General features: G+C 37.7%; 1 protein-coding gene across 1 annotated transcript in view; it reads left to right on the top strand.

Moving 5' to 3' along the window:
• The window catches only part of LOC120535738 (complement C1r subcomponent-like), a 73606-nt gene that overhangs the window by 27135 nt on the left and 33792 nt on the right, over positions 1 to 12679 (top strand). The window contains exons 4-5 of the mRNA XM_039763767.1: positions 5471 to 5605; positions 8373 to 8569. Of these exons, the coding sequence (XP_039619701.1) occupies positions 5471 to 5605; positions 8373 to 8569 (332 nt within the window). The remainder of the gene's footprint in view (positions 1 to 5470; positions 5606 to 8372; positions 8570 to 12679) is intronic.

The following is a 12679-nucleotide window of genomic DNA, read 5'->3' as shown; positions in this document are numbered from 1 at the left end:
TTGTGCATACGAACATTTCCACTTTTGTCCGTACACCATGTTTTAGTGTGAATTCTACGCACGCTGTTATGCATGAGGCCCCAGGTCTCCAAATGAGACACTTTTTAGGAAAAGACAGGCTTTGCAATCAGAACTCAACCTCTTTATAACAAAACAAACTCTGCCAGTAGTTTGTTGCCTTCTTTATTTGTTTAATATACTCTTCAAACTTTACTCATTATGAGTCACTTTTTTTGTGCCTCTGTGTATGAGAGTTTGCTGGCTAGGTCAATACTGGGTGCATTTTTGGCGTCCCTAAATAAAATTAACAACTCACCCTTAAAAGACATTGAGAATCTGAGTGTCTTGGTGACCGCTACAATAGTTTCATGAATTTTTATTTCCTTTCTAATGCTGCTTTCAGCTTGCTTACGTTCTCGGTTTCTCAGACAAAAGTTGACTAGCAGCAGGAAAATCACATGCATTGATACTGATATTAGGCACCCACACTTGCCTTTTAAACTTTAGAACAGTCTTGAGGGGAACAGTGCATCTTTTGTATTTGCTTTGATTAACCTGCCTCCCTGCTCTTGATTAGGTTTATTTTGTATGTAGCTTGTCTCTCAATGAATTGTAGCCAGTTTTCATTGAAAAACTTTGAAAGTACCATTTTGAAGATTGAACCTTAGCTCTAATGCAAGAACATGATTGGCAAAGTGTTTTGTGTGTGTGTGTGTGTGTAATATATTTATTTTCTTTTCTGGTAAACAATGTTACTGAAATCAAAGAATAAGAAGGAAAATAAATTCAGAACCAATAATTTATAAAAGATGTACTGAAATGGAATGGAAATGGGATTGAATGCTTGATAGTTAATGTTAAAATTTATACATAACCTTTGGGATTGCTTGGTAGCCTACTCATTTAGAATTTGCAAGCTTGTTGGAAATTATTGATCTAAATAATATTGTGTGCCCATGAAAAATACAGCACAAAATGGCGGCACTAGAGAAAGTAACAACAGAGCCCTCCTCTGAGGATGTGAGTTCTGAAGTTACCCATTAGGTTATATTTACCTAATAACTAAGAAATTAATTTAAAAAACAGAACAGAATGCAAGAACATCAGTGTCTGGAACCCATGAGCATTCTTTAGGCCTAAGGATATTAAAAATCTATTACATTATGAGAGTTGCATCTGTGAAAACCAAAATTTCCACTGAAGGTGAAAGAGTGACCTTTTTCAGTCTGGAGTGAACTACTTTCAAAGAGGGAGCATTAAAAGTAAGATTTAGGGGAGAGGCAATTTATAAGTCACAGGAATAATCCATATCTCAATGGTTAATATATTGATACATCTGGGAACAAATTGTTTTTAAAATATAATCTACAGGTGGACATCCTAAGCAGTGAGGCGTATTCTCTTCCCAATCTTAAAATCTAGAACAAACTTATCTCAGATGGTTTTTGCATAAGGTTCCTGCTGGTAACAGATTCTGCAACACCTCTTTCCAGTTGCCCTTTAATTTATTCAAATAATACTTGCGTGCACCAAAACCCTCCTGTACAAAAAACTGTTTACTTTATAGGTTTACATCTGCTGAAACTATTCCTGAAAATGGAATTTCTTTACCACAAACCATTTCAGTGGGAGATTAAATTTTTAAAAATGTCAATTACATTTGTTTTATGGCATACATATTTTTCATGCTCAGAATATTACTTCAAGCATATTTGGAGGTGAAAAATTACAGTTTTTCTCATTCTCAATTTTAGTTGAGATGGAAACAAACCATAATCAGGTATTTGCTACACATCTTTTGCTCTCAATTAGTGTTTTTTATTATGTATATTTAAAAGTTTAGAAAGATGCCTTTTTATTACTCAGAAGACAGAAAGTAGAGAGTAAGAAAACCTTTTTGGCTCCATTTTTCAAAAAGCTAGGGGTGATCAAAAACTTTGTGAAGACGGTAAACAAAGATTAGAAAAGATTCAAATACATCAGGCAGAGTTTTCCTCACATATCAAATGTAAAAGAATAGACTCGACACACTTAAAAAGGTTTGGGGCAGCCACCTGTATATTATTCCTGGCTGCAAAAGATTCTTGCAATAGTACAGAAATGTTCTCAATACCGAGTCCAAAACAGAACTGTCAATGGTTTGTCAAGATGGCAGTGTTAAGGGATTGGACAGGAAGTGACATACGGGAACCGGAAGTGATGTTCTTCAGATGTCAGAGTAGGTGCCGAAAATGATATTCTTCTGGGCACCTGAACCGGAAGTGATATTCTTCTGAATGCCGGAACCGGAAATGACGTCCTCTGTTCTAAATCAGACAGGTTTTCCGGTGGCTGGTCTGTAGAGATAACAAGAGAAGGTTCAGTGCACCATGCCACCCCCTGGTCTGGTGTGCAATTACCTTTCCTTGGTCCATACAACATCTTCCTAGTCGCACGTGTGTGACACAAAGCAATGATAAAAGAAGGTATCTTCATTGGACCTCAAATCTCCGAGCATTTGAAGGACACAAACTTCAAATTCATGCTGTGCGAAGGAGGCACTTGATAGAGTGTGGCACAATTTTCATTTTGAATACAAAGGCAGAAGACTATGAGGAGCTAGTTGAAGAGCTTCTCTCTTCCTAGCTAGCATCTGGGTGCAACAAGTCTTTAAAATCCATTTCCTACACTCCTATTTGAATTTTTTCCTCGAGGCCATAGGGGCAGACTCCATCGTCTGTTAAGCCCAGGTAACACAAAGGAATGCCCCCAGAATACTTCCAGTGAAACCTGTGAAAACATTGCTGTATTTTTCAATCAAAAAATTAATGATATTAGAGATAACATAGTATATCTCCCCAACACTGCAGAACCTCCAAAGCCCCGGTACTCCATTATAAACAAATTAAATGCTTTCACCAGGATAGATTTACCTGAATTACATAGTATAATCTCTCAACTGAGACCCTCCACCTGCGTCCTTGACCCATTACCAACCAGGTTTTTCAAAGAAATATCAGACGTGCTAATTGACAATATTCTGGACATAGTTAATTCGTCATTAGATACGGGGGTCTTTCCAGACTGTCTTAAGACTGCTGTAGTTAAACCCCTGCTCAAGAAAAATAATCTTGACCCCTCTGCCTTTGAAAATTTTAGACCCATCTCTAACCTGCCCTTCTTAAGTAAAATTCTAGAGAAGGCAGTCATTTTGCAGTTAAATGACCACCTCAATAAACCTGCTATTCTTGATAAATTTCAGTCAGGCTTCAGAACAAATCACAGCACAGAAACTGCACTTGTTAAAGTAGTAAATGACTTGCGGGTAAATGCAGACAGAGGCCATTTATCTGTTCTCATCCTCTTAGATCTGAGTGCTGCATTTGACACCATTGATCACAATATTCTTAGAAATCGCCTTAGTCAATGGGTGGGCCTCTCTGGCAGTGTCTTAAATTGGTTTGAATCCTACCTGGCAGGGAGAAAATTCTTTGTGAGTTGTGGTAATCAAATCTCAAAGACACATGATATCCGATATGGTGTTCCACAAGGCTCTATCCTGGGTCCGCTGCTTTTCTCAATCTATATGCTTCCGTTAGGTCAGATTATCTCAGGTTACAACGTGAGTTACCACAGCTATGCTGATGACACACAGCTGTACTTATCAATAGCACCTGATGACACTGACTCTCTCGATTCACTAACACAATGTCTTACTGGTATTTCTGAATGGATGAATAGTAATTTTCTCAAACTAAATAAAGAGAAAACTGAAATTTTAGTAATTGGCAATAATGGATTCAATGAGGTTATCAGAAATAAACTTGATGCATTAGGATTAAAAGTTAAGACGGAAGTAAAAACTTAGGGGTAACTGTTGACTGTAATCTGAATTTTAAATCACATATTCATCAGACCACTAGGACAGCATTTTTCACTTAAGAAACATAGCAAAGTTAGACCTCTTATATCATTGAAAGATGCTGAGAAATTAATTCACGCTTTTGTTTTCAGTAGACTAGATTACTGTAACGCACTCCTCTCAGGACTACCCAAAAAAGACATAAATCACTTGCAACGAGTGCAGAATGCAGCTGCTAGAATCCTAACTAGGAAAAGAAAATCCGAACACATTTCTCCAGTTTTGATGTCACTACACTGGTTGCCTGTGTCATTCAGGATTGACTTTAAAATACTGCTTATGGTTTATAAAGCCTTAAATAATCTCGCTCCATCTTATATATCGGAATGCCTGACACGTTATATTCCAAATCGTAACCTTAGATCTTCAAATGAGTGTCTCCTTATAATTCCAAAAGCTAAACTTAAAAGAATTGGTGAGGCAGCCTTCTGCTGCTACGCACCTAAAATCTGGAATAGCCTGCCAATAGGAATTCGCCAGGCAAATACAATGGAGCACTCTAAAAAACTGCTGAAAACACATTACTTTAACATGGCCTTCTTATAACTTCACTTTAACTTAATACTGATACTCTGTATGTTCAATTCTTCATAGTAACTATTCACAGTGGCTACAAAATCTGTACTGACCCCTACTTTCTCTTCTGTTTCTTTTTCTGGTTTCTTTGTGGTGGCGGCCTGCGCCACCACCACCTACTCAGAGCATCATGATGCACCAACATTGATGGACTGAAAGCCAGAAGTCTACGTGACCATCATCATCAGGTCCTTCCATGAAAACCCTAAATACAAAGAGGACTGTTTGACTTATGTTAGGTAGATTGCCCAGAGGGGACTGGGCGGTCTCGTGGTCTGGAACCCTACAGATTTTATTTTTTCTCCAGCTTTTGGAGTTTTTTGTTTTTCTGTCCACCCTGGCCATCGGACCTTACTTATTCTATGTTAATTAATGTTGACTTATGTTTATTTTTTATTGTGTCTTCTATTTTTCTATTCATTTTGTAAAGCACTTTGAGCTACATTTTTTTGTATGAAAATGTGCTATATAAATAAATGTTGATTGATTGATTGAATCAACATGAGGAGAGATTCCATCAGGGCATCACTAAAATGGAGAAACGTTATATTACAAAGTGGAGTGAGTCTGTTAGCAGACATCTGGTTGTTATTCTATCATGAAACATCTTAGAGGATTAAGGGGGAAAGAAAACTTCCAAGTGACTGCTTTTTGTATCTAATAATTAGATTTAAAACAATTATGTGTAGTTTATAATTTTTTCAAGTCTAAGTGATTCATTTGAATAATATAATACATTTTTCTCCACAATAGTGTATTTCACTTTAAACCTTCATCTCTCAAACACAGGATGTGACAGAGCAATTCTTTTGCCAGGTATTGTTTAATCAACCTCATATCTGTAAAGGACACCTAGTATTTTTGACAGGGGCGAAAAAAACAATTTGCAGACAAGTGAAATTAGTTAAACCAGGCAACAGTAATTAAAAAAATATTTTGCCTAGCAGCTAAATAATATGATGAGTGAAATCTGTTGTATTTCTTACTTTTCAGATACTGAAGATTGTTCTGAGCCAGTGGAAAAAAAAGAAAATAAGAAATCGTGCTCATCATTGTGTCAGTCTGGTAGATTATCTTGTGCCTGTCAGCTTGGATACAGCTTGAAACAACACGGCCAAAGTTGTCAATGTAAGCTTACAGGAACAATAAGGATAAAGAGACACATAGCCCAACCTGTGTGTTCAACTGCTTTAGACGTAAATCAGTTCTAGATACCCTGTTCTGATGTTTCACAGACAAACATTTCTTAAACTTTTATGGTAGGTTTAGGGCTGGGATCATCAAAGGGCAGCCCGCAGGCCAATTTCAATCCATGTGCAAGACTCCTCTGGCCTCAAACCATCCTACAAAACATTTTTTATGTTATATTAAAATTATATAGAATCAACATACATTCTAAATCTGTCTAAAACAAAGCACAGGCCAATTGCCGTGCTCTTATCATTGGGTTTTTGCTATTCCTGAAACATGTTTAGTCAATCAACTTTACAAATGGCTTCTGACATCATTAAAAAGGGAATCATGATCGAAGGCACACAATTTTACATTTTTAACAAAGAATTAAAAAGTTGGCTTCTTTAAAAATTTAAAAGATGAGCTTTTTGTCCATTCTTGGGGAATTTCACATGTGTATTTGTAAATGACAACAAAAAGGTCTTATTATTGGTTTCTGATGTCAGAGGCCGATTTTAAAGCTGATTTGTTGAACGTGAATGATTTTCTTGAAAAATCAAAAAATGTGGATTTCAGAAGCTGTAATGCCATCAGTTTGAAAGTATTGTACCAAGATGCATGATACCTTTATTGTTATTGCACAGTACAGTACAATGAGGTATTGTTTGGACTAAGCCTAAAGATGCCGTGGATAAAAGAATATAAGAGTAGACAATAAACTAAGTAAACATTAAACTATGAGAAACACAGTTACTATTAATAGTTCCAAATATACACAGAGTAAAAGTAAAGGTAAAAGTGTAAGCATAAACAGAAATATAATGCATGCAGTCACAAATATGTGAAGTTACAACTAAATGAAGTTATAATGAAGATTACAGTCAATACAATGGTCATGAGTTCCACATGGGTCATGTATAAGTGTGTGACCATGTGTGGTTGATGAAGAAGTTCAGTTCAATCAGTGGTGGCTCTGTATAGGAAGGGGCAATGATCGCTGTGCATTTAATAGGCTGATTGCTTTTAGGTAAAAGGTGTTATTCAGCCTAGTAGTGCTGGCATGCAGGGCTCTGAAGCTTCTGCCAGAGGACAGAAGTGTAAAGATGCTATGGCTGAGGTGGGTTGCATCTCTACAGATGATCTTTGCTTTTCCAGTGATGGTAGCTGAGTGGCAATAACAGGTGCTGAATTCGTGCTAACAAGTCAGGTAGTGTGCGGTAGAGAATTCATACACAAAATTACTCTCTTCATGTTTGCCAGTTCAGTTATAAATCATATGAAAACAGCACTTACAGCAAAATGGGCAGGTGCTTGTGCACCCTTAAACACACCACATGCATATGACTGCTTTTCCTCTCTAAATTCTGCTCCATCAGAATATCAGACATAAATGCACAATTGTTTAGTTCATCAATAGCTAGGAATATATGGCCAATGTGACTGACAACTCTGGATGTTCTTTGCCAAGATATGAACATGACACGCAGCAATTGCAGCTGACAGGGGTATTGGTTTCTATGGATTCAATAACTTTATTTATTAATTTATCACACGCAAGCTTAAATAAAATGTCTATATTGCAATGCTTTTAATACCTCTGCATTAGAGAGGCCAGTGATCATTTATTATAGTGACTGTTTCAATACAGATCAAACATATTTTCTGCATATTTCAGAAGAAGGCATTATAAAGATTGGCTTTTTAATCCAGTCATTTTTAAAATGACAGTTCTCTAAGTCATTTTTCCTCTTGGTTTGACAGAGATTTTTGTAGCTAGGTCATTTTGATAGCTTACTTGTAATATGAATTGAGAATGTTACTTCCTGGCTAATAAGTTAAAGTTAAATGACTGGGTACAATGACTGTTGATTTTCTTTTGTCCTTTTTTAATAAAACTTTTTATTTCCATAAAAATCCACTACAACAGAAGAGTTATAATACAGCTATCAAACACACATTACTACCACCAATTCAACCTTTCAGTGTCTATTCTGGATGATCTGGTGAGGGTCTTAGTAACAACAAGCTGAATGTAGTAAAAAGAATACACTGAAAGATTCCAGTTCTTTTTCTGTGATTCCTAGACATTTAAAGACCGAAAAGACAGAGACAGAGGAGAATGCCTTTAACATATTCACAACCCAATAAACCATACCTCATACATCTCCACTGAATGTACCCATCTCAGCTGACTTCTCTTAACTCAGAGGAACATGTTTTCATAGGGTACCAGGGTAATATACAGTAGTACAAGAAGGTTATATCTCACCTATATCTATATATATAGACTGTATATATGTATTAATTAAATCTTCCTTTGTACCTGTGTTTATATGTTTGTTGTCACTACCCATAATTCATGCACTTATCCTACAGGAGAATCTAACTTTTGACATGATCAGTAAAATTATAGTATAATCGTACAGATTGGTAAAGATGCTTGTGAGCTTACTCACCACTAACTCACCTTTCAAGATGGTGGAACTTGTAGAGAACAATATTTTTTAAAAAATATGTCCAAGAGTGATCAAGGGGTGTATATGAGAAGAACTATTCCTTTGAATGAACATTCAGGAGAAATAAATACATGAGGTTTATGAAATGCTTAGCACTAGAACTTTTTCTACAATATCAGATCAGATACAGCCACAAATGCCATCTACTGTATATGTTATCATCCTGGAAACTGATCATTTTCATTTTCTTTTCTTTTTATCTTCAGCATTGTGTAATGCAGAAAACAGCTTAGAGACTGAAGGTGTAATAATGTCTCCTGGTTATCCCAAACTCTATCCACCTAACATATCTTGTAACTACAGCTTGAGACTGGAGAAAGGATTTATTTTGATAATTACATTTCTGGACATCTTTGAAGTTGGGACCTTTTCAGGAAGATCGTGTGAATCAGACCATCTACAGGTATGGTGAAAGACAGGTGCTCCTCAGTCTTCTCCCACTAGATCAGGTCTATTATACCACTTTTGGAAGGAGGAACCTGGGAAGCATCCTGAATATATGCTCAAACCTCCACAACTGGCTCTTCTTGATCGAGAAAAGCAGTGGTTCTACTGTGAAATTCTCTTGTATTGCAAAGATGCCCTCACATAGTCACAAACAGCAATCCCAGCAACACTGCACAGGAGCCTAATTTTAGCCACTTCCATTTATTATCTTATTCTTTCAACTCTAAGCTTGTGAACATACGTGAGTGATGTGTAGAAAGACTAGTTAATTTACATCTTTGATGCACCATTTGAGGGGGATGTAAGCTGGAGAACTGGGCTACTTCTGGCACCATGAACTGTGACCAAGGCAAAAACACAGGACAAGGCAACAGGGAACAAAAATGAAAGAAGGTACTGAATAAAGTGTAATTTAATTTAATTCTTTATTAACCTAGAACAAAGCATGAAATCATTTACACATGCTGTCATAAGTTGCTCCTATTTAAAGGAGTCAAAGTTTGAAAAATGCTTCAAGTTCCTGTAAGAAATGTTTTTAAGAAGCTGAAGTGTGCATGGCATTTTTTATTAATACATTGTTTTCTCTGTAATATTTTTTTTACAAATAAACAGGCAGTTGTAGTTTATTTAGATTCTCCATTAAAAACACTCTTTCCTGTTAATCTGAATTCTAACATGGAAAGCATTTTGGAATTTCACCTAAATTTTCAATGAAGGACAACAAAATAGTGTAAAATTAGTTGTAAATATTAACCACTAGACTGGTATCACTTTTATTAATGGGATTTGTCTTCTTTTCAAAATTAAACAAAATAAAAATAAATGTCCATTGGCACTCTTTTAGCACCTCTTCAAATTAAGTGATTTTCTTAAAGAAACTTTCTATTGTTTGAAACAAGGGTGTACTCACATTAGTAATTTATTCTGTGTCCGAGCACGTTTCTCTGCATGTAAACCCCCAAAGTGTAGTTCTTTTGGTCAGTGTGATCTTTCCATGCCAGGCCAACAATACTGTGCCCTAGCCCTCTTGGATTTGGGAACAGTATGATTGCTAAACGTACCAGAGCACAGAACACAGATGTGACGTCAATGATGTGACAAGTCTTATTACTATGTAGATGGAAAGTCATTCAGTCATTGTCCAACCTGCTATATCCTAACACAGGGTCACGGGGGTCTGCTGGAGCCAATCCCAGCCAGCACAGGGCGCAAGGCAGGAACAAACTCCGGGCAGGGCGCCAGCCCACCGCAGGGCCCATGTAGATGGTGCAATTCTTATATCTTTCAATACAATTTGAGTTAAAAACAGGTTTTGATTCTCACCTTACAAATGAACATGGATTGTAATTGTCAAGAAAACTACAAATTCCTCCTTTAATCTTCTCATACGTGCAGTATGATTAACAGCAATTTGCTGCGCTGCATACTTAATCTGTAAGAGAGCAGAACGTTATCCTGCCCTACACAACTCCAAAAAAAAAACACAAAGAAATGAAAATCATATTGACATGCATGCTGTCAGTCCATGTTTGGATCTTTGGCTTTACATAAAGTCTCAATCTGATGACGAAAACGTGCCCTGGCTCAGAAAGTTAAAGCACAGTGTGAGTGCAGGCCTACAGGGGAGTAGGGAGGTGGGGACAAATGTGTCTAGTATGAGTACACCCTAAAACTGTTGGTGCTGGATAGGCAAATGCTATGCACCTACTTTGGACCATTTACATTTCCCCATTTTTTTTAACACATCTTTTTTTTTAACACAATACATTGTTGTTTGTACATTTTACATTGTTGTTTGCTAGAAGTTCCATGGTGTTGTCTACTAGAAGAATCCATGCTGATGATTGTAGACAAGTGAAGAAACTTTTCTGTATGGAGAACACCTTTGATGATGTTATCTGGAAGTCTAGTCTGACCACCCTCTCTTAAGATTTAAATACGTTTGTAGTTGTTCAGTGTATTATCATGATGTATTGTTTTCAATGTATTGCTGTTCTGAACCTCATCTCCCATATAGATATAATTACAATAAAATTGGCTAAATTAAATAAACTTCTTGGACCAAATTATGTGTATGGTTGCAGAGTGCATATAGAAAATCATAACAGGTATTTTTGAAAAATGGCTGCGCACAGGGGGAAGTCCCACATGCTTGAATCTACCAAATGATGTCCTATTATATAAAAAGATGATAAGTCAATTTAAGTAACAGTAGGACAGTCTAACACAAATCATGGATAAATTAATGAAAGCAATTATTAAGAAAAAGATTGGGCATTACATGTTAAGAACAGGGATATAACCGTCAACATGAATTTAGAATGAAAAGAAATCTTCTTCTTTTGGCTGTTCCCGTTAGGGGTTGCCACAGTGGATCATCTTCTTCAATATCTTTCTGTCCTCTTCATCTTGTTCTGTTACACCAATCACCTGCATGTCCTCGCTCACCTCATCCATAAATCTCCTCTTAGGCTTTTCTCTTTTCCTTTTTCCTGGCAGCTCTATCCTTAACATCCTTCTGCCAATATACTCAGTGTCTCTCCTCTGCACATGTTAAAACCAAAGCAATCTTGCCTCTCTGACTTTGTCTCCCAACTGTCCAACTTGAGCTGACCCTCTCATGTACTAATTTCGAATACTATCCATCCTCGTTACGCCCAGTGCAAATCTTAGCATATTTAACACTGCTACTTCCAGCTCTGACTCCTTCTTACTGGTCAGTGCCAGTGTCTCTAGCCCATATAACTTAGCTGGTCTCACTACTGTCCTGTAGACCTTCCCTTTCACTCTTGCTGATACCTGTCTGTCACAAATTACTCCTGACATTCTTCTCCACCCATTCCACCCTGCCTGCACTCTCTTTTTCACCTCTCTTCCACAATCCTCATTATTCTGTACTGTTGATCCCAAATATTTAAACTCATCCACCTTCGCCAGCTCTACTACTTGCGTCCTCACCATTCCACTGACCACATGTATTCTGTGTTGTTCCTACTGACCTTCATTCCTCTCCGCTCTAGAGCATATCTCCACTTCTCCAGGGTCTTCTCAACCTGCTCCCTACTATTGCTACATATCACAATGTCATCAGCAATCATCATAGTCCACCGGGACTCCTGTCTAATCTCATCTGTCAACCTGTCCATCACCATTGCAAATAAGAAAGGGCTCAGAGCTGATCCCTGATGTAATCCCACCTCTACCTTGAATGCATCCGTCACTCCTACCGCAGACCTCACCACTGGCACACTTCCCTCATACCTCCATGCTTCCATAGGTATATCATCTGGACCAATGGCTTTTCCATTTTTCATTCTCTTCATAGCTGTCCTTACTTCCTCCTTCCTAATCCATTGCATTTCCTGAGTCACTATCTCCACATCATTCAACCTTCTCTCTCTTTCATTCTCTTCATTCATCAGGCTCTCAAAGTACTCTTTCCATCTGCTTAACACACTCTCCTTGCTTGTGAGTACATTTCCATATTTATCCTTTATCACCCTAATCTGTTGCACATCTTTCCCAGTTTGGTCCCTCAGGCTAGCCATTCGTTACAGGTACTTTTCTCACTCCTTAGTGTCCAACCTCTCATACAACTCATCATACGCCTTTTCTTTAGCCTTCGCCACCTCTCTCTTCACCTTGCACCTTACAGTATCTCCTTGTACTCTTGTCTACTTTCTGCATCTCTCTGACTATCCTACTTCTTCTTTGCCATCCTATTCCTTTGTATACTCTCCTATACTTCCCCATTTAACCACCAGGTTTCCTTTTCCTTGTTCCTCTGTCCAGATGTCACGGCAAACACCCTTCTTGCTGTCACCCTTACTACATCTGCTGTAGTTTCCCAACTGTCTGGTAACTCTTTACTACCACCCAGTGCCTTTCTCACCTTCTCCCTAAACTCAACCTTGCAGTCTTCCTTTTTCATCTTCCACCATTTGATCCTTGCCTCTGCCCTCACTCTCTTCCTCATCTTGATCTCCAGCGTCATCCTACAGACTACCATCCTATGCTGCCTAACTACACTTTCCCCTGCCACCACTCCTTCAGATTGACTCTTTTG

The sequence above is a fragment of the Polypterus senegalus genome, chromosome 9, assembly GCF_016835505.1.
Source record: "Polypterus senegalus isolate Bchr_013 chromosome 9, ASM1683550v1, whole genome shotgun sequence".
NCBI classification, from domain to species: Eukaryota; Metazoa; Chordata; class Cladistia; order Polypteriformes; family Polypteridae; genus Polypterus; species Polypterus senegalus.
The sequence above is the reverse complement of the archived record's forward strand: the minus strand, read 5'-3'. Positions and strand labels throughout refer to the sequence as shown.